The sequence below is a fragment of the Strix uralensis genome, chromosome 3, assembly GCF_047716275.1.
Source record: "Strix uralensis isolate ZFMK-TIS-50842 chromosome 3, bStrUra1, whole genome shotgun sequence".
In the NCBI taxonomy this organism is placed as follows: domain Eukaryota; kingdom Metazoa; phylum Chordata; class Aves; order Strigiformes; family Strigidae; genus Strix; species Strix uralensis.
In genome coordinates this window covers 108,112,503-108,139,521 of record NC_133974.1, presented here as the reverse complement: position 1 = coordinate 108,139,521, position 27,019 = coordinate 108,112,503, and the positions used below count along the sequence as shown (strand labels likewise).

Sequence of the window (27,019 nt, the reverse complement as noted above, 5' to 3'; positions counted from 1 at the left end):
GGCAGAGAGCGTGTGAGCCAGACTCTTCCCAACTGCGGAAGATCAGAAGAAACAGCTTAAGCACCAGCAGCCAGCAAACACAGATTTTTACATTGCTTAGCCTGCTTACAGTGAGCAAAGCCTGTAAAAGCTGGCTCCTGCGCCCCGGCTGCACCCCTCAGCCTGGCTTCCCCTGGCCTGACCCCTTCTCAGTGTCCAGCGACTGGTCTTAGAAAGCCCGGGAGGATTTCCACCCTGCTGGGGAATCCACCTGGCGGCGTTTCTTCACTGCTGTCTCTACCTTTCTTTCAGATTTTTTTTCACCCCACAGCCACATAACCACCGTTCTCCTCCGCTCTTCACCCCACCTCTGTGTGGCGCTGGCCGTTATTGAGGAAGTGGCTCAGGTACGGTCCGTGGTTTCGAGGCCGGCTCCGTCAGCGGGGACGCGGCGGCTGCCCGGCGGCAGCTGCCCGGCACCGCACCGCACCCCTGCCGCACAGCTTGGAGCTTTTGACCACGCGTTCTCCCTTCAGCGGCCGGTGGGTGTGTATGGAGGGGGTGACAGACGGGGGGGTACTCCCCCACCCCGCGGCCGGGGGGTGGCCTAGGCCTTCCGTTTACAGCCGCTCCGCCCCGGCGCGGGGGGTGGCCTCGGCCGCGGGCGGCGGCGCGGCTAGGCCGGGCCGGCGGGGTAAGCGCGGGCCGTGTGAGGCGACGGCCGGCCTCCGGCCTGGCGGCCTCGCCGGGACACCGGGCTGGGCCGGCCTGCAGGCGGCGAGCCGGGCGATGGGGCAGCACACTTTTTTTCCGATTGTTACACTCATTTTGTGGGCAAAAACAGATACGTAGGGTATAAAGCTCTTAAAAGGCACAAAGGCATCTGAGGTAGGACTTGAGGGACAGCCTCACGTGCTCTAGGGAAGAGTTCGGCCGGCGGGGTGACAGCGGGGTCCCTCGGCCCTCACTTCAGTACTCGAGCATGGAACATTCTGCTCTTGCAGGTGCCCAGCAATGCCCGAGTCTGGCAGGGCTAATTACTCAACATCTGCTCTAGCTACGTTGCACGGGTGTTTTGATGTAGGCATGCTTCTAGCTCAGACCCAGCCTAAAACGCAGCAGTGGCTGCCGCTTTGTTTTAAAATGGAGCGGTGAATTGTCACTGTACACCTTTAATTCAGTGGTTTACGGCTAGGAGTGTTCACCCAGGTCATGGGAGAGTTCATTCAATTCCATCCTCTGCCTGAGGGTGAATGAGACAAATGTCTTCCCCCTAATTGGCGACAGGCTTTTTTTGGCACTCTTCAGCCTCCTTTTGAAGCCATGTCATTGTGCAAGAACTTCTAGAAGTCGATTGAGATGGTAAGAGGCAGGAACTAGATGGGAGGGCAAGAAGGGTCTCCAGGCTGTTCTCTAAGGATGGTTTCTGGGTTGAACATGTGCGTAGTCAGAATATGGAAACTGCCCAGAGCAGTTCTCCCTCCCCTCCCTTGGCCCCCCATACAAAGCACCCCCCAACCCTCATTAGGCTGAAACATGTCTTTGATTTAGTGAATCTTGAACGTTATTCACTCAGTTGGAGGAGCTGTAACCAGAGGAGGAGAGTGCCTCCAGTCCAAAATAACCAGTGCTTCCACAGTTAATGGGTATTTGTGAGATAAAAGGGCTTGGTATTGCATTGTGCAGAAAACAGGATTGACTGTAGCTGTTTCGCATGATAGATTAATGTGCCAAATGAAGATATTGATACCTTTCTCTCCAGAAAGAGCTGGGTAGGGACAGAATTTAAACTACAACCTGCATGGGGATTTCTGTTCTGGCAGTCCCTAGGTGTCAGACTGCAGGTATTTTATGGATTCAGAAATCAGGTGCAGGTCTTTCTACATGCAGTGCATGGAGTGTATAATTCAGTCTCCTGCTTCCACTCTAAATGCCTTTCATGCAGGTTAGCCTGTGTGGCAGCTGCTCTTCTTAGTTGGGTTGGGACCATCTTGTATAAGGATAATCAGTAGATAAGCACTTGACCTGGGATATATATGCAGGTGAGCCCTACCATACTGTGAGTCCATGAAATAGGTAACTCACCAATGGCCTCACACAAGAACTGCTTCAGAACAGCTACTAGCTACTTCTCTGCCTTCTTCACTTGTTAGGTCTCCTTTGCACAATAGGTTCTACAGTACAAAGTTATGTCAGCTATACTTGTGAGTGTAATTTTCATATTTTTTCCTCCACCACCAAGTTAAGCGCTAACTCAAATTTATTCTGATGTAAAGCCTATTTCAAAAAAAATCCAGGAGGTATCCTTTCAACATCTCCATTCCAGGTAAGAGTGGAGCAGGTTTCTAACTTCACTTTAATGCTGGGCAGATTGGCTGTCTGTCTCTCTTTTGTACCAGGTACCTTTTGTCACTGGACATTTGTAGCTTGTTATCTTTTAATTGCTTTTTTAAAATATGTGTGCAAAACACATACTTGCAAAAGCACACATCTCTTTGTTATCCGTTGTTCTGTTTGGCTCCACATATTTAGGCACCTGTCTCCATACTCTTTTAATAGTTCCTCAGTAAATAAGGTGCCCAGATTGGGTCCCAGGCGTGCAGGTGTGGCAACCATGCCGCTTCCCCTCTGGCAAGCCATTTAGTCGTCTTTGCTGACTTCAGCTACCCACCCATTACCATTGTTTTATGCCTAACCACTATTTCACAGGCATGACAGTGCTGATGAGCTTTATAAAAAGGTTAGCTTTGCAGGTGAGGCTGTACAGAGCTATGCTTGTGACCCTAGGAGTTACAGTCTGAATGCTGCTCCTCCACTTACTGCTGCTTCCTCAAGAATTTCTGTCCCATCAGTGAAAGCTGGCCTCCTGTACGTTAAAAACCTGGCTGTCATTCTTGAGAGTTCTTTCCTATTAACACTTTGATCTTTTCCACATGACAGTTTTAATCCTGGCTGCTTCTAATTATCCCGTGAGCACAAAAAAAGGACATTTTGTCTCTGGGCTAAAAACACTTTGTGAAAAACATAGTCCAAAATGATAGCTAAGAGGGAAGGGAAACTAACAGGAGGGAAGCACGGTTTTCCTGGAGCTGTTTCTAGTTGAGACCAGGCAGTTATCACATGACAGTTTTCAAAGAAAAAGAAAGTCAACATGGATTCAGGGTGTGAGGCAAGAATACCTGAGTGGTGACTGTCACCACCCATGGGTGGTTTGTGCAGCTTTGAACAAGTACCTCTGCTGGGAAACAACCAAGTTCGAAAAAAAAAAAAAAAAAAAGAAACGAACCAGGAATCTTCGCTATCCTCACTGAAGCCTCAAGAAGTTCATTTCCTTAGGACCTGGAAGAGTGTAAAAAACCTTGTTGGTCCTCTTCTCAAGCCTAGCTGAGGCTCTCTCTGCCTTCATCATCCCCTGTCAGACACAGGGGCAGAGGAGCCCGGGCTGCCCGGGGCTGGCAGATAGACCAGTGCCCAGCGCTGGGCACTTCGCTGGAACAACCAGCCCCGCTGGCTGCTCAGGAAGGGAAAAGAGCAGGCAGGCTCTGCTCAGGAGGGAGACACTCCAAACAGTGCTAGCGGCTAAAAACAACTGAGCTGGGGCCAGGGGCTGGAGTCTGGGAATACAGCACCCTCCCTGTGCATGTCTGGTTTACTCCTGTCCCCCCAAGAAATAGCCCAGATCATGTTTTAGTCTACATTTTCAAGTTTATTTTCCCATCCTTCTGGAGACTGCGTTCTTTTAAAGAACTGTTATAATAAGAATAGAGGAATCACACTATCTTTGTGTGTCCGCATCTCATCATATAACCTGAGGGGATATTAAAACAAAAATAAATCTAGATGATGAACAGAAGCTAGATCATTACATCCCATAGGTAGCTTCTGATTACCCAAACCAGTGGCTGTTTTTTATGATCCTTCTGCTCTGTCAGGTCATTAAATGTCTTATTGCCTTGGGTTTTCCCCATCGATGATAGGAACTGTCACAGTAGTCACTCACCTTATAACATGCCTCCTGATTTTACACTGGAAAATACTGTATTTGAGTTAAGCATCCCAGCAACTTCAGGGAGAGGCTGAGGGGGTGGGAAGGGGCACTTCATTAATCATCTGATGAATTAAATTGTTTCTTTTTAAGATTGCAATTGGCTAGAGGGGCCCCATGAAGAAAAGTGTGTTTACACTGCACAGCTTTTTATGAGCACAAATGCATATATTATGATGGCTTAGAGCTTGGGCAAAAGCTTGGAGCTTTATTTTTGTTTCAGTAAGTAGATTTGATCTAATCAGATAACAGCAGCAATACAAATTTTCGCAACAGTTGGCCTTTATGTGGCCAGCCTAAGAACAAAGGCTTACTGTTTGTGATATATCTTTCAAGATCTTTTTTATGACCTAGATAAATATTACAAACAAACTCCTTGTCAGTAGGCTTTCTGTTAGATTAAAAGAAAAAGGGTGCTCTTTGAAGGTCTTAGGGTTTTTTCCTGAGAAATTTTACCAAGTGCCAAATACAAATAGTCCTTCACAGTCAGTGTGTGTCACCAGCTTCTGGGAAAGATGCCCATAATTGTTGCCATGAGTGAAGAAAAGACTAATGATATTAGAGTATTAGGTGAGGATATTTCACTTGTTCTGCACTTTGTCCAAGAAGTAGGAATGACTCTCAATTCCCTACAGAATTGTGACATTTGAATATATAGGGAAAACTGAAGAGGGAGTCTCTCTTATTTGGATGGCAGGAAGGGACTCAAGAACCAAATAATGAGACTGAGACACATTTGTCTATTCAGGTGAATTTCAGTAGATTTTAGGCAGCCAAGTCCCCAAAATCTGATCCGAAAGGCCTTTCCTTCAGTCAGAAGCCCCAGTGGCACCACCATTTCTGCTGCTGCTCCCAGTATGTTTAAGCCATTGTACAGGAGCACCCCAGGGTGAGGAGCCTTGCACAGCGATTGCAGATGTTGTGGAGATCAATATGAAGAACACAGCCCCAAGCAGGCCTCCTTGGGGGAGCCTGCATGGAGCATTTCTAGCACAGCTGCAGCTTTGGGTCTAGTACAGGCCGTAGTAGCCATGGACATCATCTTTCAGACTTTAGCCAAGGAAAGGAGAGGTCTCTGATATTATGACCCAGTTAGACCATTAAAGGAAGTGGAAGACCTGAGTACCTAGGCTTCTTCAGTCTGAGAACCTTCAGTGTGGTTCTCACTCAAGGAAATTGCTTTAACCATGAGGCTATAAGCACGTAAGTATGTTCAGTAACGGTACCTTATATCTCTCCTACGGAAGCTTGGTTATGCAAACAAGAATGCGAGAACTGTGAGGATATCTTGCTGAGCAGAGGTTGGAAGATAAGCTTCTTGATTTGTTTCAGAATAGAACATTGCTTGCTCGATTTTGATTGTTTAATCTGAAATGATGGTTTAGTTAAAATCCATAACCAGACTTCATCTTTAGAGCCCAGTGTTGAGTACAGAATTAGCAACTGATGTTACTGTCCTCCACTTTCCTTTGTCAGTACGTGCCTCTGGCATAATGTTGCATCCAATTGGTATTTCCCTGGTTTTCCAGAACTGGAAAACTATAGTTACCTCCTCAGTTCTTCTTTTAGCATCTCCTTTCACTTTGAGGTACCAGTTTCCAAAGTTACAGCTCTAGCCTCAAAGCTTTGATCCATTCTCAGAAAACTTGAAAGTCATAGGTAACCAGTTGAACCTCTCTAGATACTTAGAGGAAGTCTCAGCCCCATGACATATAAACAAGAGACACAAGTTTCCACCATTTGCAATGGGATTTGCTTGTTATGCTCCTCCCCGCCACAAGTCTGCTTCATTCTGTTTGGGTGTTTTCACAGAAGGATCAATGCACTCCAAATAAGACACAAGCTGCGTGAGCCACGTACCAGGGGATAGGGAATTGTGCCTGGGCTGCGTTAGGTTTGTGCATGCTTTCTAGTCTTTGTTCTGAGACTTTGATCAGGGGTTACCTTTCTGACTGGGCAGCTAACATCCAAAATTCCCCCTTACATCCAGATTAAATAGTAACGTAGAAAGACAGATGCAGTAGGTCATACTAATGTAGGAGCTAAACCCCCTTTATATGCTGGTGCCCTTGGTCCATGCCTAAGCCAAAGTATAGTGAAAAGAGAAAGGGACTGAAGAAAAGAAGATGGACACGGGGACTGAGATCATTCATTGACGTATCAAGTCTCAGGTCAGGAGTAGAGTCTCACATAGGCTCCAGCAGCACTTTTGAGTTGGCTGAGCCATCCCACACTGCTAAACTGTGAGACCCCATTTCAGCCCCAACTGCCAACAAGCTCTATGTGTGTTTCGTTGTACCTTACAGCTCAGCTTTGTCCTGTCAGCATGGCTGAGTGGTAATAGACTGTTGTATCTACCATAACCCTTTTCCTGGAGCTATTCCAAGCACCTTATATGCAACATGGACAAAGATCAGTTACAGATGTACAAAGATTAGGTATTTAAACTTTAATACTGTCAGGATATGAACATTTTCTTAACATTTGCTCTCAAAAGTTAACTGGGTTTGAAAGAGGATGGAGAAGAAAGAAAGGATTTCTTTGAATTTTGGGATTCTTGTTCCAGAATTTGTGGACTGAATCAAGAGCCCTTTGAAATCTCAGAGTCTTCCTAGCTGAGGTTATCTATACTGTATCAGGCTTAACCTGAAACTAAGCAAAAATGTCCTCACTTACCCAAAGTTTCCAAACTCCTGTTCATTATTTCCCCTTCCCAGTGGCTCTTTCATGCCCCGCATGCTTTGTAGGTGCAGCTTATTTCTTTATTGATACAGTTTGCGAGTGCTGCATTTTGCCAGCTTCTGGCAGAAAGATCTGGGGTTAACTAACTCTTCTAGGAGTTAGTTAAGCCTTGTCCCAAAAGGATTTAACAGCTGACTGTTTTTTCTGGTCTGGGAAAGACATCCTGCAACCTTTGTCAGTAGTGTTGGATGCCATGTAGAGGCACCATATGCCAGACTGATTTCATACTAAGAGCATAACCACTTCAAGCAGAGTTCAGAAGCTGTATATGGTCAGGACCCCCAGTTTATTATATCACAACTATAAATGTGTCCATCCCTATCAGGTGAACGTAAGAGAGGGACAGAAGTTGTCAATAATGTATTTATATTAGTATCTAACAATCAGAAGCAAAACATTTGAAATTATATGATTTTTTTACACAGAAACACCTATTGCTGATGAAATTTGAAACTGGAGAATTATGTCAAATCTTAGAATTTGCCAGAAAGCAGAAGTGTAGCACCAGTCTGTCTAGAAACTTATTCTTAAACACTGTTGCAAACTCAGTGTAGTTTAGATTAGATGAATATAAAACACTCTGTTCAGTTAGCTGGACTCTGGACATACACATATAGAAGTTGGCTTAAATGTATTTTCAAAACATTCACAAGAGAAGTTGTACACTGATGACAAAAGCAGCATGCATATCAAATTTAAAGTTAAGTCAGTGTAATTTTATACCCAAACACATCTCACTATAGAAAAAAATAGTAAGGGACAACTAAGATGGTTGTCTCATCAGTGCCTAATGTTTTTGGGTATAGAGGGGAGAAGAGAGGACTTTCTTCTATGCATTGACTTTACAGGCAAGAAATACCCCTATCTTTCTTTCTTCCCTTTCTCTGGCGAGCTTTTGTGCTACCTGTGACAACTAGTGGTGTTTCACAGAAAGACATCAGGGTAACAGCAGCACTCATGCAGGGTCCAAGAGAGCTCTCACATCTTGCTGTCCAAACAGCAAGACCCTTAGCTATGGAGGGGAAGAAAAGCCTTCCAACTTGGCAGTGGGATTAATGTTTATCCCTTAATCCTAAAGCAGGCTTGCGGCAATTAGGGATGAGATTCTCACACACTCATCAAAAGATACCGCCACCTTTATTTATATATACCCTACTCATCTGTGAATCAGTGACCTAGAGAAAATGGCCTGGATGTTTTTCTAAAAATTAGAATGAGCAAAAGATTTTTTTCTTTTTTGGTGCAGATAATTGAAAAATTTACCAGCTTTATTTCTGTCTTTACCGACAGGTAAAGCTCTGTCTTTGCTCTGTCTTTATTCACCGACCACATCCCAAACACCTAAATGACCAGTATTCTTGGTCACAGGACTTCATCTTTGTGGAATTTTTTCAAGCAATCTGTGCTTGTAGTGGGCACACAGTTCCTCTGGCTGACTGAGTTGTCATCTAGGAAAAATCTTAGGAGGATATCATGGTCACTGCAATAGGTTATCGAAAAGATTTTTAAACTCTTTAAATCTTACTGATGATTATATCAGACTAGCCTTCTCCAGAGTCCACCCAGATAGCCAGCACCTCTGCTGCTGGGTTCTCCAAAACCTATGGCTGACAAATGATGCCCACTGCTCATTTTCATGAGCACCTACAGTACATGTCTGATCACTTGTGCTGGTTAATCACATGTGCTGGTTAATATTTGACCTAGGGTTATGTGGTGGAAGCATGGGAGGCTGCTGAAGAGAGTGAGCATGCTACTGAATGCTGCACAAAACCACTTCTGAGACCAAAATTTTCCTTTCAGATCACTCTTTTAAAAAGCAAGCAAATACTCTTGGACATCACCAAGGACAAAAATAGGGTATGTAACCCATTCTTTATTTATGGGGACTTCAGTGCATTGTTGTAGGGGGTGTGGAAAAGGGAATGGCAAGCACTTTCTAACTCTCCATGGGAGAGTTGTTACTCTAACTTCTTTCCTGGCTTGTGTACATCAAAAAGGAAACAGTCTTAGTCCTCCTCTTTAGCTCTACTTCAGGCCCTGCTTACTGACAGACTCTGTGGATGTCCTAAGGTGTACACAGCTGTGCTGAGACGGACAGGCACTACTACTCTCAGGTACTGTCAGTCCCTTTCCTTTTTTGCTGTGCTAGTGAATGTTTCTAGGTGATTTAAAGCAAGTTAACAGAAGTGAGTTTTTAAAAAATTTGTACAGTTCCAGACGACTCAAAGCATCTGCATCAGCCTTCCCTGATCCAGACACACACTTCCTGAGGAGACTGAGACCAGAGCTAGAGTATTTGCATTCTGTATGCACTCACTTGCTGCCTTTAGATCTAGGTAGAATATCCACCCTGCATTGTAAAAGTTCTTTCCATTGCTCAGAAACATACCCAGCTTCAGACTTTCCATCCCAAAAGCATTTGCTGCATATTTCCTTCCCCTTCTACTTTCCCCCTTCCCTTTACCTCTTACTCCTTCTGACATCAACGCAGTAGAAGGCAACAAAATCTCAGATGCTGTGCTCTGGTTCCCTGAACTTCATTACTGCAGTTTTCAATAACGAATGAAGCATTTACACATCCCTTGATCTCCATGTCCATGCACAGGCACATAACTGAACGGGATGATCATCATTTTGTGGGAAGAATATTCTTACCAAAAGCTTTTAGGTGCTAATGTACAATGGTGAAGGGTTGTCTGAAATGCTACATGAAGGGATTCTGTTAAATTAAAAATCTTTGCTGTCCTCATGAAAGCAGTTTACTGCCACCATCCTCCTTATGCTCATGGAGAGCCAAGATTTGAGGGAGAAGGTAGTAACTTACGCAGAAAAAACCTGAGGGAGCAAAGAGTTTACAAATGAAATCTTCCTTGTCACCAAACCAGAGCGGGGGTGGAGTGTAATAACTGTTAAGAGATTGTTAGAGACTTCTTTAACTTACAAGAATGTGGAAAAGCAGGTAAGTGTAAAAGCAAAGGTGGCTAGAAATGTTTCACCATTTTCTTATTTTCTAATGATAAAAATAAAATTACATTTATAGATTTAAAGATAACAATGCCTACTAATTCTTCTGCTCTAAACATTTTAGCTTTCTCTTGTGAAAGTTGAAATACATCTCTTAAATTTTGATTTCCAGAGTACTTTCTATTTGTCACTGCTTTTAGTGGTGCTCTGATTTTGCCCAAACTTTACAAACCAGCCATAGCATTTGGGCAAATACAAGGAATGAAAGTGAAAATGTTTGAAAGATAAATGTAATTTAAAACTATCTGTGCTAAACATATTATGGTGTCAACAAGAACCATAGTTAACAAACAATAAAAGGGAAACTTGGTGTTTTGTTTTCATGGCTCAAGCAGAAAGAACAGTAGAAAGTAAACAAGATCTTGAAGGACCTGCTGTATGTTTAGTTGTGTCTTTTTTAATAACCTACAACATTTTGAAGTCATAAAGACAAACATTATATAGTTTCCTGTTTGTACTGTCCCCTTTTAACAGTGCACGCTAGGTCAAAAAAAAGAGGGCAGAAAACACAATTGTTTTGTAGTACTAGGAATTATTCCCCATAGATGCGGTTAAAATCTCTTAACAGAATTTTGATACGCGCTACCTGCAATTTTCTTTTCTTTGCAGCACATCCTAAATTCCTTAGTGAGAAAATGTGAATGAAATTGGAATGTCAGGACCTCAGAATTCAGCACTCTATCCTGTATTCATAATCTCTTTTACTTTCAAGAATCAGATCTTGTTCCAAAACCATGACATTTCTTAAAAAATGACAAGATTAGTATTTTAAGTTGCAAGGTATGCGTGTTTCCCACTTGGTGTTTGAGCCTCTAGAGTGGAAATTTGCAGACTCACCCTCATAGTCACAGCTGTTACATGTTCAGGTTTTAGTATAATCAAATGACTTTGAGAACAGTTACCAAAAATGTTAGGTACAGAAGATTTGATGGTACTATAATATCCTTGTACTTCCTATTTAGCAGATAGTCTCTAAAAAATGGCTAGCTCACTTGGTATTTGCAATGGGAATATCATAGTGGTTTCTACTGACATACTTTTTAATTTCTCAGAAATCACTTTGTATGATGGCAACAAGTGTAAGATGATTTTAGTTCAAGTGCAATATTCTGCATAGAATTTTGTACTTGTGCTTCAAAGAAGCAGTGTGCTCAAATCATAATAATAATTAGCAGGGTTTACCTCTTTTTAATTTACTGGCTCAAAGCCCAACTTCTTTCCTCTCTGAAGTAGATTTACTTTGCAGATGTTAGATGGCCATTGGGGGTTTGGTTCCACAAGGATTTACACCTACCGATTTTTAGCAGATTGTGCTGGAGGTCACAAAAATTCTTCCACTGGGTTGTCATTTCATTTCAATAAATGCTTTTTTTAAAAGGAGAGGCAGGTGGTTGCAATCTTAGAAGGTTTTTTTTAAACTACAGTACACAACCAACCACTTTAGGGCTAATAATTTGCGCTGTTCTTTACCATGCTCAATAAAAAAGACCTCACTTGCTTTGAAAAGGTGTTTGTCTCAGATAAAGAGACAGGCAGACAGATGGCATAATGCAAGGAAAATCCAGAGTGGGAATAAATGAATAAATGGATTCGTCAGTGAGCTGCATAAATTATGTTATACACATTTTTGTATAACTTAAGAATTTCTGGTTCAGGAAAACGTGAAATTTTGCAGCACAGTTTCAGGCTACCGTGTTTTTTCTTTTCCTTCGCTGGTAGCCTTGTTCCTGCCTATACTTTCAAAACTGTTTTACAACCCTTTCAAGAACAATTTCACATTGCAGGGTTAATCTGAGGCTCAAGGAGCCCCAAAAGAGGTCCCCCTTTTAAAAATTCATGGCTGTTAGGCACTCTGTGTGACAGCAATCTGAATTCCAAATAGTGTGATTGCCCTCACAGGGAGAGTGCTCAAGGAAGGAGCAGCTTGGCCTGCTCTGTTGAGATGACTGGATGGCCGCACTTTAACAATCCAAACTGTTTAAACCTGTTTGGATAACTGATTAAGGAATTAAGGAAATACAACAGCTTTACCAGTTCCATGATGCAAACTACATAGCTAGGCCAAGATTTTCACGCTTACCTAGCAGGGATTTGGTGCTGCCCTTAAGGTACGTACATAAAGGAGGGTCACTTTTCAGGTCGTAGGAGGTGCTCGCATCTCTTTGGGATCCATTTTCTGAACCAGCAAGCCTATCAGATGATGCCTGTTAGACTTCAGAGAAGGATAAATCCCAGATCACTAGTAAGTTTCAGTCTTTTGTTCTACAACTGTTAAAAATGTGCTCTACAACTTACTACATAGATAGCCAACCACAGAATTAATGCTTACTATTTTCACTTTTTTTCACATAGATTCGTGATGTTACATCAACAGCTAGTACTTGTCTTTGGAATATCACTAGCTAGTGATATATGTGCATTTAAAAGCTGTTATTCAGAAGCCCAAGTCTCCCTATATTATTTCTGCAACCTCACAGATATTCCACTTGTGCCAAAGGATACAGTGAAGCTTTTGCTAACTTTCAACTATATCAGACAAGTGACTGCAACTTCATTTCCTCTGCTGGAGCACTTGTTGCTGTTGGAAATCGGAATGCAATATGGCTATCCTGTTACTATAGGAAAAGGAGCTTTCAGGAACCTGCCAAACCTTCGTCTCTTAGACTTGGGATACAATAGGATTCTTCAACTGGATCTTGATGCTTTTGTGGGCTTGCCGAGTCTGACTGTACTCCGTCTGTTTCAGAACTACCTTGGAGACTCCATCCTGGAGAAACGTTACTTTCAAGATTTGAGCTCGTTAGAAGAATTGGATCTTTCAGGGAACCAAATCACAAAACTTCAGCCTCATCCCTTATTTTATAACCTAACAGTCTTGAAAACTGTGAACCTGAAATTCAACAAGATATCCAACCTGTGTGAAAGCAATCTTACCAGCTTCCAAGGAAAACACTTTTTATTTTTTAGCCTCAGTTCTAATAATTTGTACAAGACAGATGAAATAGCCTGGGCCAAATGCCCAAATCCTTTCAGAAATATTACGTTTAACTCACTAGACCTTAGTGACAATGGCTGGACCACAGAGAAAGTCCAATATTTCTGTAGAGCCATTAAAGGGACTCAAATTGGTTCTTTAGTATTTAGCTCTCATACAATGGGTTCGGGATTTGGCTTTAATAATTTAAAAAATCCAGATAATGATACATTTGCAGGGCTAGCAAGAAGTGATCTTCATTTGCTTGATATTTCAAATGGTTACATTTTCTCTCTCAATTCTTTAATCTTTCAAAGCCTCAGTAATCTGGAATTGCTGAACCTTTTCAAAAACAAGATAAATCAAATCCAAAGGCAAGCATTTTTTGGCTTAGGAAACCTGAAAACTCTCAATCTCTCAAGTAATCTTTTAGGTGAGTTGTACGATTATACTTTTGAGGGTCTATATAGTGTAATGTATATTGATTTACAGCAAAATCATATTGGCATGATTGGTGAAAAATCATTCAGTAACTTAGTAAGTCTGAAAATAATTGATCTCCGAGACAACGCCATTAAAAAACTCCCTTCCTTTCCACATCTGACCTCTGCCTTCTTAGGTGACAATAAGCTAATGTCTATAGCTGACACAAAAATAGCAGCAACACACCTTGAATTAGAAAGAAATTGGTTGGCAAACCTGGGTGACCTGTATATTCTTTTCCAAGTTCCAGATGTGCAGTATATCTTCTTAAAACAGAATCGCTTCTCTTACTGTGTGAAAAGTGATAATGTTATAGAAAACAATCAGTTAATCTATATGGATCTAGGTGAAAATATGTTGCAGCTTGTGTGGGAGAGAGATTTATGTTTGGATGTGTTCAGGCCACTGTCCAAACTTCAGGTTCTACATCTGAATAACAACTACCTTAGTGCTCTTCCACAGGAGATTTTTAGAGGTCTAACATCTCTGAAAAGACTTAATCTAGCTTCCAATCAATTGTTTCATCTTTCTCCTGGGCTTTTCCCACAGAGCCTAACAAACCTAAACTTATCTGGGAACCAGCTTTTTTCCCCTGAGCCTGAAGTCTTCATGACTTTGAGTATTTTGGATATAACACATAATAAGTATGTCTGTGATTGTACTTTAAAGAGCCTACTAGTGTGGCTAAATGAAACCAATGTAACCCTAGCTGGCTCACAATCTGACAGGTACTGTGTATACCCACCTGCATTTGCAGGGGTACCACTGACGTCTCTGACATACGATGATTGCAGTGAAGATGAACTCCAGCAGACACTCAGGTTCTCAGTATTCCTCTTTACTTCCATCACTCTTCTCATGTTTCTCATGGCAGTCATCATTTTTACTCGCTGTCGGGGGATTTGTTTTGTCTGGTATAAAACTATCACCAAAAAAATAATAGGCAGCCATCCACAAGTAGCAGATAAAAGCGAATACAGATATGATGCATATTTGTGCTACAGCAAAAATGACTTTGAATGGGTCCAGAATTCTTTGCTAAAGCACCTGGATTCACAGTATTTTGATAAAAACAGATTTACGTTGTGCTTTGAGGAAAGAGATTTCTTGCCTGGGGAAGAACATATCAATAATATTCGTGATGCTATTTGGAACAGCAGGAAAACAATTTGCATTGTGACCAGGCAGTTTCTCAAAGATGGGTGGTGTGTGGAAGCCTTTAATTTTGCCCAGAGCAGGTACTTTTGTGATCTGAAAGATGTCCTCATTATGGTAGTGGTTGGGTCACTTTCTCAATATCAACTGATGAAACATAAACCAATTCGAAACTTTTTACAAAGGAGTCGATATTTGCGGTGGCCTGAAGATTATCAAGATGTAGACTGGTTTTTAAATAACCTTTCTTGCCAAATTCTGAAGGAAAAAAAAGTGCGAAGGAAAGCCAGCGGTATAGAGCTGCCGACTGTAGCAACACTCTCACATTGATTGTGTATGGGTTGCTGGCTTTCTAAATACCCCATTTCCAGCTGTGCCATGGCAGGAATAACCAAGTTGGCTTTATCTTTCCTTGAAAAATGAGGTAGAAAGATAACTATTTCAGTATAAATCCTACTAAACATGGGAACAGCTTGAAAGCAACCAGCAAATAAATTAAAGTGCTATTATTTTATGGACTAACACGTTTTCATGAGAATTAAATGACTCATGGATACTTCACATTTTGGATGCTCAGCTTCAGACACTTTAGTCCTGATTTTCAGAGTACTACTTACAGGTCTGTTTCAGTTAGAGAAAGATGCCCATGAGTTTTTTTTAGAAAGAGCCCATGGTACTGTATGGGAGTGAGCAAGTATGCTTTCATGTATGGCCTAGCCTGACCATCAGTTCATGGATTATTTAGTCCTGTACTTTCTGAACTCTGAAACTTTTCATGCTCTGTTTCAAAGTAGAATCAGTGTTTTGCACCTGTATGCTTTACATTGCTGTAACACAGATTTCATTTATTTGTTTTCTACTCAGCCTCAGCTTCTCAGCTGGAACTTGTTCATCCCCTTCCCCTCCACAACTTCTCTGCTTGGTGGTAAAACTATGGTCATTAGTCTACTTCATTTGCTGCTCTTTCAGCCTGGTGCTTTTTCAGTTGAGCTGCCTCCTGCCCTGCAGAGAGGAACAAGTATTCCCTTCAGATCTGAAGCAAGCCTGGGCTTGAAAAGCAAGCAAGAAACTACCTCAGCAGCCGTGTGGGCTGTACATTGGTGATATGGCCAATAGCCCAGTGATGGCCACATTCTGGAAGTGGAAAGTACAGACAACTGGTGTGTAATTTGGGTTGTTCTCTATACATCCTGTATCCTGATCAATTCTAAGGTGTTTTTCTGCTTCTATTGAAATTTTTTTGTAGAGTCGTTAATGCCTGATACTCTCTTACCTCTGTAATCATTTTACCACTGTTTGTTCAGGTATGTGTCTTCCGGGGGTTGTTCAGGGTCATTTTAATAAAAGTCTGACTCAGTGTTCACTGTTATAGAACCTGTACCTATTATTTTGATGGTGACATACTCCTTGAGTCTACTGTTCATCTCAGTTTATACATTTATTACTAAAATAATTTCAGTATGTCCTCAGTGAGTTTTTTAGTGTAGTGAAGAAGCAGGAATAGGAGGTTTTATAAACTCTCTTGACCTTAGCTGCAAACAAATAATATCATCTTAACTATTGTGATAGAGATGAAAAAGTACAATCCACTTTGTGTGAATGCAGTTGATTAAATATAGAGGTGCCTGTGGCTGATCTAATTTACTCTCGGTGCACCAGTACACGGGTTTTCTATTGGTAAAATTACTGCAGTAAAATATTACTTCCTTCTCAATCAGTGTAGTCATTCAGGAACGGAAAAGGGCTAAATCTCGGAACGTTTTCCAGGCACCATGGGGCACGGGGGAGCAGGTCAGAGAAGGGATTGCCTGTGCTGAGGAAGCCCTGGAGGTCGCTGTTGGCTCAGGTAACAGCTCGGGCTTCCCAGCTCCGACTGCCTCCCGTCCGCTGCAGCTGCTGGCAGCAGGGAAAATGCTGCTGCAGAGAGAGGTCTGAGAAAGAACCAGCAGCCCTGGCTTCCCAGAGCCCCCGTGGGCTGTCAGAAGAGCCACCACCTGCATTTCAACTCTCTGCAGGTCTCCCATTTCTCTGAAAATGGCCAACCTTTTTCTGTTTTTTTCCCCAACTAGTGCAAGTATTTATAGGCATCCTTTAAAGTCAGAGGTTATACTGGGAAGTATTTCACATAAAAACCACTGACAGATAGCCAAAAGCAGGAATGAATCTGTACAATAAAGATCACGTGCAGGTCTAGGCTGTTAGCCTATGGTGTACATGGTGTAAGAGATGGGAATTCTAAAAGCATACTTAAGAAATTATATTTGGATGAATGTCACAAAACATTTTTGGTCAAGTGTTAATTGAGAGCCCTCTCCAGTTAGGACTTTATTGTATGCTTACACGACACTCCTGTCACTTCAGATACTTAAAACTTTATTCTGCTAACTTGTGTATGTGAGAATGACAAGTAGATACAGAGATTACTGAGATGGCTTTAAGTAAGGCTTTTCCATTTTGTTTGAAATGTTTCTGTCTACTTCATTCTTATGCCACTGATGGGAAGCGGCTACATAAAACTTGCCTTTACTTCAGTCTTTGGAAAGGTCTGACTTTTTACATAATGGCTTTCATAAAATGTTTGGATGGCATTTCATTGTCTACCTCCGTGCTCTTACACTATTTTGGAAACTTAAAGAGATCAAACCTGTGTCAGGAGCAGCTGGGAAAACTTTCTACCACAGAGGCAGCTTAGAAACATAGAAGTAGCCCAGCCCCCATCCGCCCCTTGCAAATTCTATTGCAAGGGGTCTACAAAAGGCAGTAAAAGGATTTTTGGAGCACATGCTACTGAGCCATTCCTGCTTGTGGACTGGTTTGCAGGCATATGAATAACTGCAGTGCCAAATTTTAAAGAGATCCAAAATAACTTTCTTTTTCACTCACTGTGAAACCACTCCAAGCCTGAAACTCTCAGAACAAATGCAGTTGGTACAGTCTGTCCTATACAATGAAAAAAATTACTTCAAATAGGTCACAGAACCCTGATCACCACCTCTATAGAGTCACCTATTCTTAAATGACAAAGCCTGGGGAATTGTCAAGAAAGGGCTTGTGCTGACTTTATACTCCTCTGCTCAGCAGGAACCTCAAAAGCATCCTGTACAAAAATGGAGAATGACTATGCTTGATGAATTAAGGCCGTAAATTGAGCCTCAGCCTCATAACTATTGATCAGATTCCCTTCAGGCTCGCTGGGAACATTACTGCTTTATTAGAATTTTATGGCTCCTCAGTTAAGGATACTCTCATCAGTTTTACTCACCTTCCTCAGTGAAAGACATTAACCTGCTGGAGAGTATCCAGAATAGGGTGTAAAGTGTGGCACTGGCTCGAAAGCAAGCTATTAAGACGGAAGCTGGTGAATTTATTTGCAGTAGCAGCACAGGGAATATTCAGAGGACAGTGACTCAGTGCCACATGGTATCACCTCAGATATTTAATAGTAAAAACCTACCCCCAGCATTGCAAGATGTATTATAAACATTAACTAGTCAAGCAGGCAGTGGTGTTCAACAGCAACAGCTAGCCAGCCTGTTAGAGTCCAAAGATTGCATGGGCTCCTACTCAAAATCAAGGCACTCAAGACCGGAACACAGATTCTACGAACATATTCCTATGGAGGGTAACAGAAGCCAACAATGACATGCCCACATATTATTTCACATTTTACATAATTATTATTTCACATACAGTGAAATCAGGCTCCTCCCCCCCTCCCATTTGACACGCATACTAATCTCAGCAAAGTGTTGTGCAATTATATTTGCTAATCCCAAATGCTAATCCCCCCTCAGAGAGACTGTTCCACACGCTGGTAGATCTATCACCTTGTTAATTCACAGTTACTGTCCATCATTGCTGCCACCCCAATAGCTGTACTACCTGTGTGGAGAACACTAGCATAGTAAGACTACAGAGAGTTCAATCTCTTGAGTGGGACACTGCTACATATATTGCTCAGAATCACTCTGCCTTTAATTTTCTTGTGTCACATCATTAATTTAGCTTGTTTGCTGACTTCTGGGTCTTTTTCAGCATGACAGCTCTTCTACTTCTCACTGCCAGCGACCATCTGGGTTTCAGATTATTGGATCCCACCTTCTCAATTTCATGTGGTGCCGATTATTTTACAATGGCTTTAACAGGTTCTTTTCTTGCTGGAACTGTGAATAGCAGCAGTCCAGTTAAATCACAAAGCAAGGCCCATACCTGGCAAAATACTTACAGACAAAGAGCAGTACACAACTGAGTGGCAGGAGTGAGTGGTGAAGACACTGCAACTGGAGCAGTAGCAGCACATGCAATTCTCTGGGAAAGCAGCAAAATTAGGAAGGGTACACATGACCATCTAAGCATCTTGCCATCAGAAGGGGACTTAGGTTCCATGAGAAGTGGAAGCTTGAAGCAAGCAAAGACAAGAACAAGCTATATTTTTAGGGTCAGACTCTACAAACATGACCAAACATAATGCCCTAGTACAGTAAGCAGGTTTAACTTAAAATAGGACTAGCACTAGCAAATATTTGCAAGGTTTCTGTGCACTATACAGTATTGCCAACAACTAGCATGCAGGACTGTAAAATAAGGCTTCCAAAATCAGAAGACTAGTGTAAAAAACTGAAAAGATTAGAAAACAATTATAAATGTCTGGTATTTGACCCTGTAGAACACATTTTTACACTTTCTCCGTGATCATAAGAAGGTGGATATTCATGTAGTTCATAAATACAAGAGACAAGAAATAATCCAAGTATTTCAGGACTTCTGCTTAATGGTGAGGTATGTCTAAATTAGTCAGGCCCTAAGTAAGGAAGAGCTTTAGGAAGATAGTGAAAAAAAGACAGGCTGGCCTTTCCAGCTTCCCAGCCCACTCTAGGTAGTGGTCTTACATCACATATATCCTCTTCCATTCTTGCAAGATTTTTTAGTTGTTGCTGATAAATAGGATCAACAAAACTACAATCCTGACTGCAATGTAATAACCTAGAGGAGAAGTGACAATATGAAGACCTCCCATACAGACAAATTTACATGAGTATTCCTTTCAAGGCCTCTTCTGGTGGTTATTCCATTAGGCTGCTTGTCAGTCTCTGAGAAGTGATCAAACACCTTTGAGATGCCAAACAGCTCATTCTGCTTTTGGGTACAAGCACCTTTTCATACATAGCTTCTAGTTACCTGTTTTCTGTTTTGTCCCTCACAAAGATGAGCTGAGCATCTTGGTCTTCAGACTCACTGTGCTGCTCCTGGCAGCCATCAAAGATTCCATACACCTGGAACAGAACTGGAGATGCTGCTCCAGCAGTATTTCCTCCAACTAAACAAAAGCTGCAAAAGCAAAGTTTAGAAGCTGAGATTTACCAGAAGGCCACTGTGAGCACTGACATGAACCACAGAGAATGCTGGATGCCACACAGGTACCAGAAATTTTAAATTCATCCTTGTTAGTCAACCTTGCATCACATCTAGGCATTAGTTTTGGGCCAATCCAACTCCTGCATGATCTTCCTTGCTGTTTGTACTGATTGACAGGAGGCTTCTCTACCCTTTCTAAACCTAACTTTGCTTTCTGTTTTCTGTATATACGGTGTAGTGGGTGCCAAAAATAAGTCTACATTTCCTTTCCCAATATGCAAAAGTCAGTATATAGGTATGACATGAGTTATTTCATAGCGCAAAGACTATCTATTCATAGCAGACTCTGTTTGTTTCAGACATGTGGTTTTCCTTCCTTTTAGATAGGCTATTGTTTGTCTTTTCCATTTGTATTAAAAATAAAATCTTTGAAAATGCAAGTAAGAGAGAAAAATATATTTCTTCTGAAACTAACAATTCTCCAAACAGGAAGGTTAGCTTCTTCCTGTTTAGACATTATGTTCAAAGAAAGGAAGTCGGGATTTTCAATGATAATAATAATTGCATGGTATGTAAACATCAGTAAGTATCAAAGAATGCTTCACTCTTTATTTAGGGTGTCCCAATTGCTACACTGCTGTTTAGAGTATCTTTACCAGTTGACCAGCCTCTTGCAAAAATGGATTTATGAGCAGTATTTGCACTGGGTTGATCACCTGTACGCACGCTTCCGCAGTATAAGAACAGCATTATCAGGCTGCCTCGAGCTGAGAGCAGTGATGGAAAGAGTGGAGCAAACAGAGGATCCTCATACAAAACAACAGTTCTGATGTGGCAGGGTTTTTTTTCTGCATAAGGGTTATACATACCAGGCAGTGTAACCTTTTCATGTTGCCACCCAAAGCAAAGTACTTCCAAGACATGAAGTTCCTGTCTGTTCCTAAAAACTGAACTGACAATGTAATTTCAGCATTGTGATTAGATGCAGTATCAAAACATAGATATTTGGTACATGTGATATCTTGTAATAGTGAAACCAGAAGTGCATTTTATTATTTTCTCTTTAAAGATGGAGGAATTGAGGCAGAGAGAATGAAGTTACGTACCTTTTGTCATGGGCAGCACTGGGAAGAGAACTCAGGTTTGACAAAGGATAAGCTATTAGGTCTGTTTGCTCTGTTTTGTAGGAGTTTTACAACATGCATTTTTATTACTTGGAAACTAAAGTCTTCTATTTATCTGCAGAACTAATTAACAGTGTAAAGTCTCCACTTAATGTGCCACCAGTTTGCTGGTGTGGGGCAGAACTAGTTTTACAGGGAGAAGGTAGCTGAATATTGATCGAGAGTTGCCAACTTGAGTGCCAGTGATTTTGGCATGATCTGAGCCTATTCAGGATAGGAGCACTGGGCATTTCACTAGGAGTTGCTAACACTTTTCAGGTAGCCACATGGGCTGGTATTTCTGATGAGGACGTGCAAATTAAAAACAATAGGAAAAACAGTGGAGGACACACGGCTTAGTCCATGTGAAGACGCACCTGTGGGAATGCCAGCAACAGAGTAGGGAGAACAGGGAGAAGTCAAAGTGTTTTTAAACACATGAACTCTCTTTTGAGAACTCTAAGATACTAAAATTTCATCAATGATCAGGAAAAAGCTTTGGAATGAGCCATTTGGATATGTTGTTTGAAAACAATGAAGCCTAAGAATTTAATGTGAATAAGTAAAAAAAAGGTGAGACAGTTAATGGTAGGAAGTACAAGAAATTAATAAACATATCCCAGCTATAACCTCCTTTTTCCAAAGATCTGATGTTCTGGAGTTTACTCCCACAACTGCTCATCAGAAAATAAAACCCCAGGCCCATGCACCCAGCCTTCCCTTTGAAGGGTGAATCACTTATTTTGTTATAAGAGTGTTAGCACCTGCAGCCCTCCTGGCATAAACGTTCAATACTCCTGAACAGCAGGCCTTGAATTTCTCACTCTTTTCCTAGGGAGAATAGCCTTCAAGCTGCAAAGTGAATACATTCCAACTGCTCCTGTTGGAAGCATCTTGCAATTCTCAGTGTCAGCTTCTTTAATTTCAAATCTTGACTGCTTTGTAACTTCTTTTTGTAATCTCTCTAGTTCCACATTGTCAAACATCCCTGGACCACCTTTTGTTGCAAATGGATTTTCACCCACCCAGGAAAGGACCGTCCTGTGCTGTGAGTGAGGACTAACAGCTGACACGTATGCTGCATGGCAGGAATGCGTGCGCGATTAAATACAAGTTAGGAAAGATGTACGTCTACCATACTGTGGTGGTTTAATCCCTGCCGGGCTCTGAGACCACGCGGCCGCTGCCCCTCCCCCACAAAGGGAGTGAAATACAAAGCCCCGGGACTGAGATAAGGAGAGGTTTAATACAACAGAGCAACAGCAACACAACAAACAATAACAATAACAGTGATAACAATGAACAGAGCAAAGTATATACCGATACAGCAGTGAGAGAACCGGCTGCGCCAACCCACGTGATCACCGATTCTTCCCGCGCTCGCGCCAGGAGGTGACATCAGCATGATATATGAATAACCCGGCTAGGCTTCCCCCCCACTGCTGGGGAAACTTAACCCTATCCTGGCTAAACCAGGACACATACTCACTACCCAGATTTCTGAGAAAATTCACGGATTAATCACAGCCCTTTCTCATGTCTCTGAAGTCTGGACTGCACTTGTCCTGCCAGAGGCATGATTTTTTAAGAAGATGCCAGCTCAGCCTTCAGCTGTAGCAGTCAGTGCTGCCCCTGACAGACCTCATGGCACAAGAGAAAATACAAGCTCGTGTGGAACAAAGAGAAATCCAGAACACGCAACAACTTTACAAAAATCCCTCGATACTCTTCAGGGACACGTCCAGAAAATGTAGGCTGTCGGTTAATACAAAGCTAGTGGTATTTCACTCCGTTCTGTTTTTACAGTTCTTTATCAGGAGTAATTTGGAATGTGACTTGATGGAGAACAGACTCAAGCTGGGAATGACAGAGCTCGGTTAGTTTAAATAATGAAGGAATTTCTTATTTGTTCCTAAAACTTGAGACAGGCTTTAGAAAAGCCCATTCAGTTGTCTGCCCTGTCTTCCATGTGCAATTCTCCTAGCCTAGGTTCTGGCTGAAGATGGAAACAAATCACTTCATGAAAGAAAAGACAGATTGCAAAAGATCTGTAGTCTGATTTGAAAGAGCTGAAGAACCCAGAGAAGCAAAAGAACTACCAACAACAATGGATGCAAGAAAATTATATCTGAAGCTAGCAGAAGTTTCCAGTGTGAAGAAAGAGGAACTGCATTACTACAGAGGGCACCCTCCCTGCCAACTCACTATCTATTCATATTGTAGATGAAATGACTGAATGAAAGGTAAAGAATGGTATGAGAGGCCAATAACCTGAAATAAAGGAGACAAATTCGACTTTTAAAGAATCTTGTACAAATCACCCTCTTCGTGCCTCACTTCTTCATCTTTTTCATGGGAAGACTAGCACAAGTCCTCTAACCTAAGGGTGCTGTAATTGTAAATACATTCAAATTGAGGGACATTTAAACACCGTACTGATGGAGCAACATAAACACAAAAAATAGATAAGGGCTTAACGTACTCGCCTCTTAGGAGAGGAATCCATAGGCTTGTCCTATGGCCACAGAAGTACACTGGCACTTGTCTTCACACCCAGACCTTTCACTGAGGACAGACATTATTTCATTTTTTCGCTAAAACTGGAAAATCTTTCCTATTTAGCATGACTTCTGAAAAGAAAATAATGTAGTTCACTAGAAAGTGGGAACCCACTCCCCCTGGGTGTTCTTCCTTTCGAGTATTTGCTCATACTTCTGTGGTCGTTTTTGCTAACAGTGTCCTTTTCATCAATGTTCTTCTCTGAAGAGACTCATTCATAATATTCTCATTTGGGTATACACACATTCGCCCCCTTGACACTTCAGAAATCCGCAGTTCCATTCATATACCAGCACACACATCAGAAGGCTGTTTAAAAAGCCCCAGGAAGTTTGCTCAGACATGCTATTTTAGGAGACTTGGACTGGGTCTTGGAATTTTACAATATTTAGAGGATTTGGCACCGTGACTATTTCCACACCAGGACATGTGTGCCGTCAGAACGCGTACCGTACACCTCCTGAGAGAGGAATAAGCTACCTGCAAGCTAAGAGATAAAGAGGAAGGCCTATAAAATGCTTGAGAGTAGCTGTAGTAAATAATTTGGCAAAGACTGACCCAGTCGGCCAACAGCCTGACCCTGAAGAGAGAGGTAGGCCCGGCTGCAGCTGGCCAACCGCAATGCACACGCTGGGGACCCATCTGCTGCTCCGCTACCTATACTGATCCCTGTGGGGAAGAAGGGTCAGTGTACACAGAAAATGTTAGCCTGAGGATGGGTTATAACATACTTTGGTATTCGCTGAAGGGACAGTACTAAACTATCTTATTTGTGTTACAAATAAGCTATAAAGCACATAGCTACAAAGCCTGACATTTCCTCTGCACAACTCCACTACATCAGCATATGTGTTACGGTCCTAAAATCACTGGAAGATAAAAGGGCTGCCCAGTCATACGAAGCTTAAGGAAGAAGAACAAATAAAGATGCTGCAGTTTTCTACACAGCTCCAACATACTTGCTGGCAGCTGCCAAAGGCACCAGAGAGGCACCTTTTCAGCAGAGGTGCCCAGGGACAGTCCATCCTGCTGATACTGTGGTGGTTGCCAGACTTAAGAAGCTACTTAAATCAAAATTTTAAACAATAGAATGAGGAGGTGGCAGTGGCCACTCTACCAGCTTTATCCTTCTCATTGAACAGGCAACCTGGGATACCTGCTCAGACACCACTGACTGACTTCAGGGAGCAGCATCAGGGACACTGTTCTTACTAAACAATAATTTCTGCCACTCAGTTACTCTCCATGGGCTCCTTGCAGGGTCCAAGGTTTAGGAAGGATCTTATGACTCACCTCAGATTTACACGTACTCAGTATTTGCAAGCCCTTAGGAAAGAGGCCTGGCACTATAACTTAGGGACCTATCAGGAATATATGCGGAAAAATATTTTACAAGTATGTAGCTGCAAGTAACTACTATGGCTGGGCTGTTCTGCCTTCTCAATTTTCAGAGAAAGGTGGTATTTCTTATATGTCTGTTCTCCCATGGGAGCCATTTATCAAGAAACTGGCCCATACTTCACATACATGAGACACAGCAATGGGCAATGAAATCCACCAAACAGACCTACATCTCACAGAAGCACAACAGCAGCTCTTCTCGGCAAAGCCTCACCCTTCCTTCTGCCATGCTGTAGATTCTGCTGCTCCTCAGATGACCTCAGAATACAGAGTTTTTAACTTAATAACTTACTGCTCTCTGACCTCAGCTTTACCCCTCTGAAGGAAGAAGCTTAGCTGGAGACACTCTGGAGGGATACAGCTTGTACTTCACTACAGAAGAAGCAGCCCTTACACTCAGGTTGGAGATCTCCCCGTATCCTGTTGACTGTATTTCATTGGCATGACAAAGCAGCACATCCTGCCTGAACCTATGAACCTTTGGCCAGACCCTCATCTTTAGAGCTCCAGAATACATGCATTAATAACGCCTGATGAGCTACCACAATATGTTTGATGCCTTAGTCACCAAAATTCAGCTTTGCAGAATACCATTCTGTTCTCCTCGGATCTGTATCCGAAGCCAGAATCTTCACTAAAAGCTGCTATGCCACCAAAACACCATCCATAGCAAAGCCAGCAGAGATTTTAGACAAGCTGTTGGATTTATTCTGACTTCCTGCAAAGGCTAGAGATGTATCAAGCCTCAGTTTTCAAAGTAGCATCTGGGATCAATGCAAACCTTTGTCACAAGTGGCTCAAGGTGTGAGATTCAGGCTTGCCTCCCACAGAGATCCAGCAGCTGCATAGATTTTTGACAGACTGATAACTGTTTATGCAGTAGTAAATATTTTCATACTCCCTCTATTTATATTTTCATGTCACTTCAGAATTATTTATATTTTTTTTTAAATCAAAGATACCGAGAAAGCTATATAATCCTGTGTGTTACTTCACAGTTTGATAGAGAAAACATGACCTAGGAGGGTAAGAGCGAGAAGTGAGATGTGATTGCTTCAGTAGGAAGGTTAATTAAATAAAATTCCTCAAGATCTAATCCCTCCTGCCTAGCTCCCACTTGCCTTTTGTGACTACTCTGCATGTTTCAATCTACCCACTGAGAAGTCATTGAAGGGGATAATGGTTGTAGCCCGCCTGCCCTATAACCACTGACTTTGAGGAGGATGGGAAAAACATCTCTGAACAATTTTTTCCTCAGTACTAATACACTTAACCGAAATAAACCTGATCAGTAAAACGGTGACTGATTAATGGGTGTTTTGGCTTTGATGAGTCATCTGAGATGAGAGCCTGGGAAATATCTACATGGTTGTAAGCTGGATGAACTGGGGAGAAGTCTCACAAAATTATGTTGTGGTAAAAGGAGAAACAGGGACCACAAGGCAGAAGAAAACAAAAGGGCTTGAAAATCAGAGAAAACTAGAGAAAAACAAAAAATGCAAAGAAAAATAAATGGGCTTTTTACATTTTAAGAAATCTAATATCTGACCCAGTTTCATCAATAGAAAGATACCCAGGGAGTTCCATAAATCTTGTAGTTAAAAAAAAAAAGGCAGTTTTACTACATCTTGAGTAGATTAATCCCACAGCAAGAAGTATAAACTTTGGTTTTCAAAATCTTAGCCCTTCTTGAGAAATTTTAAAATTAATTTTTAAATGGGGAGAATCAGATGATCTCAGCCCTGGACCAGCCTCTGACTTACAGCATCCAAAATGATCAAGATGATTCTCCTGCAGATGTGGCCTTAAGCATATGCAGCTGTCTATGAATTCCACATCTAAAAAGGAGAAGTCACAGAAAGAGACCACCATGGTGACTCACTGCTTTCAAATCTTCCTTGCAAAAAAGATGTCTCTATCCTTTCCCAAAATGAGTCACAATTTTCTGATGTGGGCCAAAATCTGCCCTCCAATTCTCAGAAAATGGTGTTTATGGCGTTGCAGTGTCTAATGATTCAGGAATTGCAAGACCTCTTCAAGAAACAGAAAAGGGCTGCTACACCCAGGTTAAAGCAAATAGCATGACCCCTGGAGAGAAGACATCCTTGTGGACTAATGTGGGGATGAGAAAACAAA

General features: G+C 41.9%; 1 protein-coding gene and 1 long non-coding RNA gene across 2 annotated transcripts; both read left to right on the top strand.

Moving 5' to 3' along the window:
* The first annotated feature begins 427 nt into the window (after window positions 1-427).
* LOC141941883 (uncharacterized) lies at window positions 428-23,109 on the top strand. Its single transcript, XR_012628462.1, has 4 exons — window positions 428-521; window positions 8,570-8,626; window positions 8,793-8,883; window positions 21,892-23,109. It is a non-coding gene; the product is annotated as an uncharacterized LOC141941883 (long non-coding RNA).
* Window positions 11,965-15,767, top strand: TLR5 (toll like receptor 5). Its single transcript, XM_074864858.1, has 2 exons — window positions 11,965-12,035; window positions 12,146-15,767. Exon 2 carries the CDS (start codon window positions 12,153-12,155, stop codon window positions 14,733-14,735), a length of 2,583 nt encoding a protein of 860 aa, XP_074720959.1. The 5' UTR covers window positions 11,965-12,035; window positions 12,146-12,152; the 3' UTR covers window positions 14,736-15,767.
* Window positions 23,110-27,019: the final 3,910 nt, after the last annotated feature.

What these genes read in the sequence shown, in the direction of transcription:
- TLR5 (XM_074864858.1), top strand. Translation starts at nt 12,153, where the DNA reads ATGTTACATCAACAGCTAGTACTTGTCTTTGGAATATCACTAGCTAGT.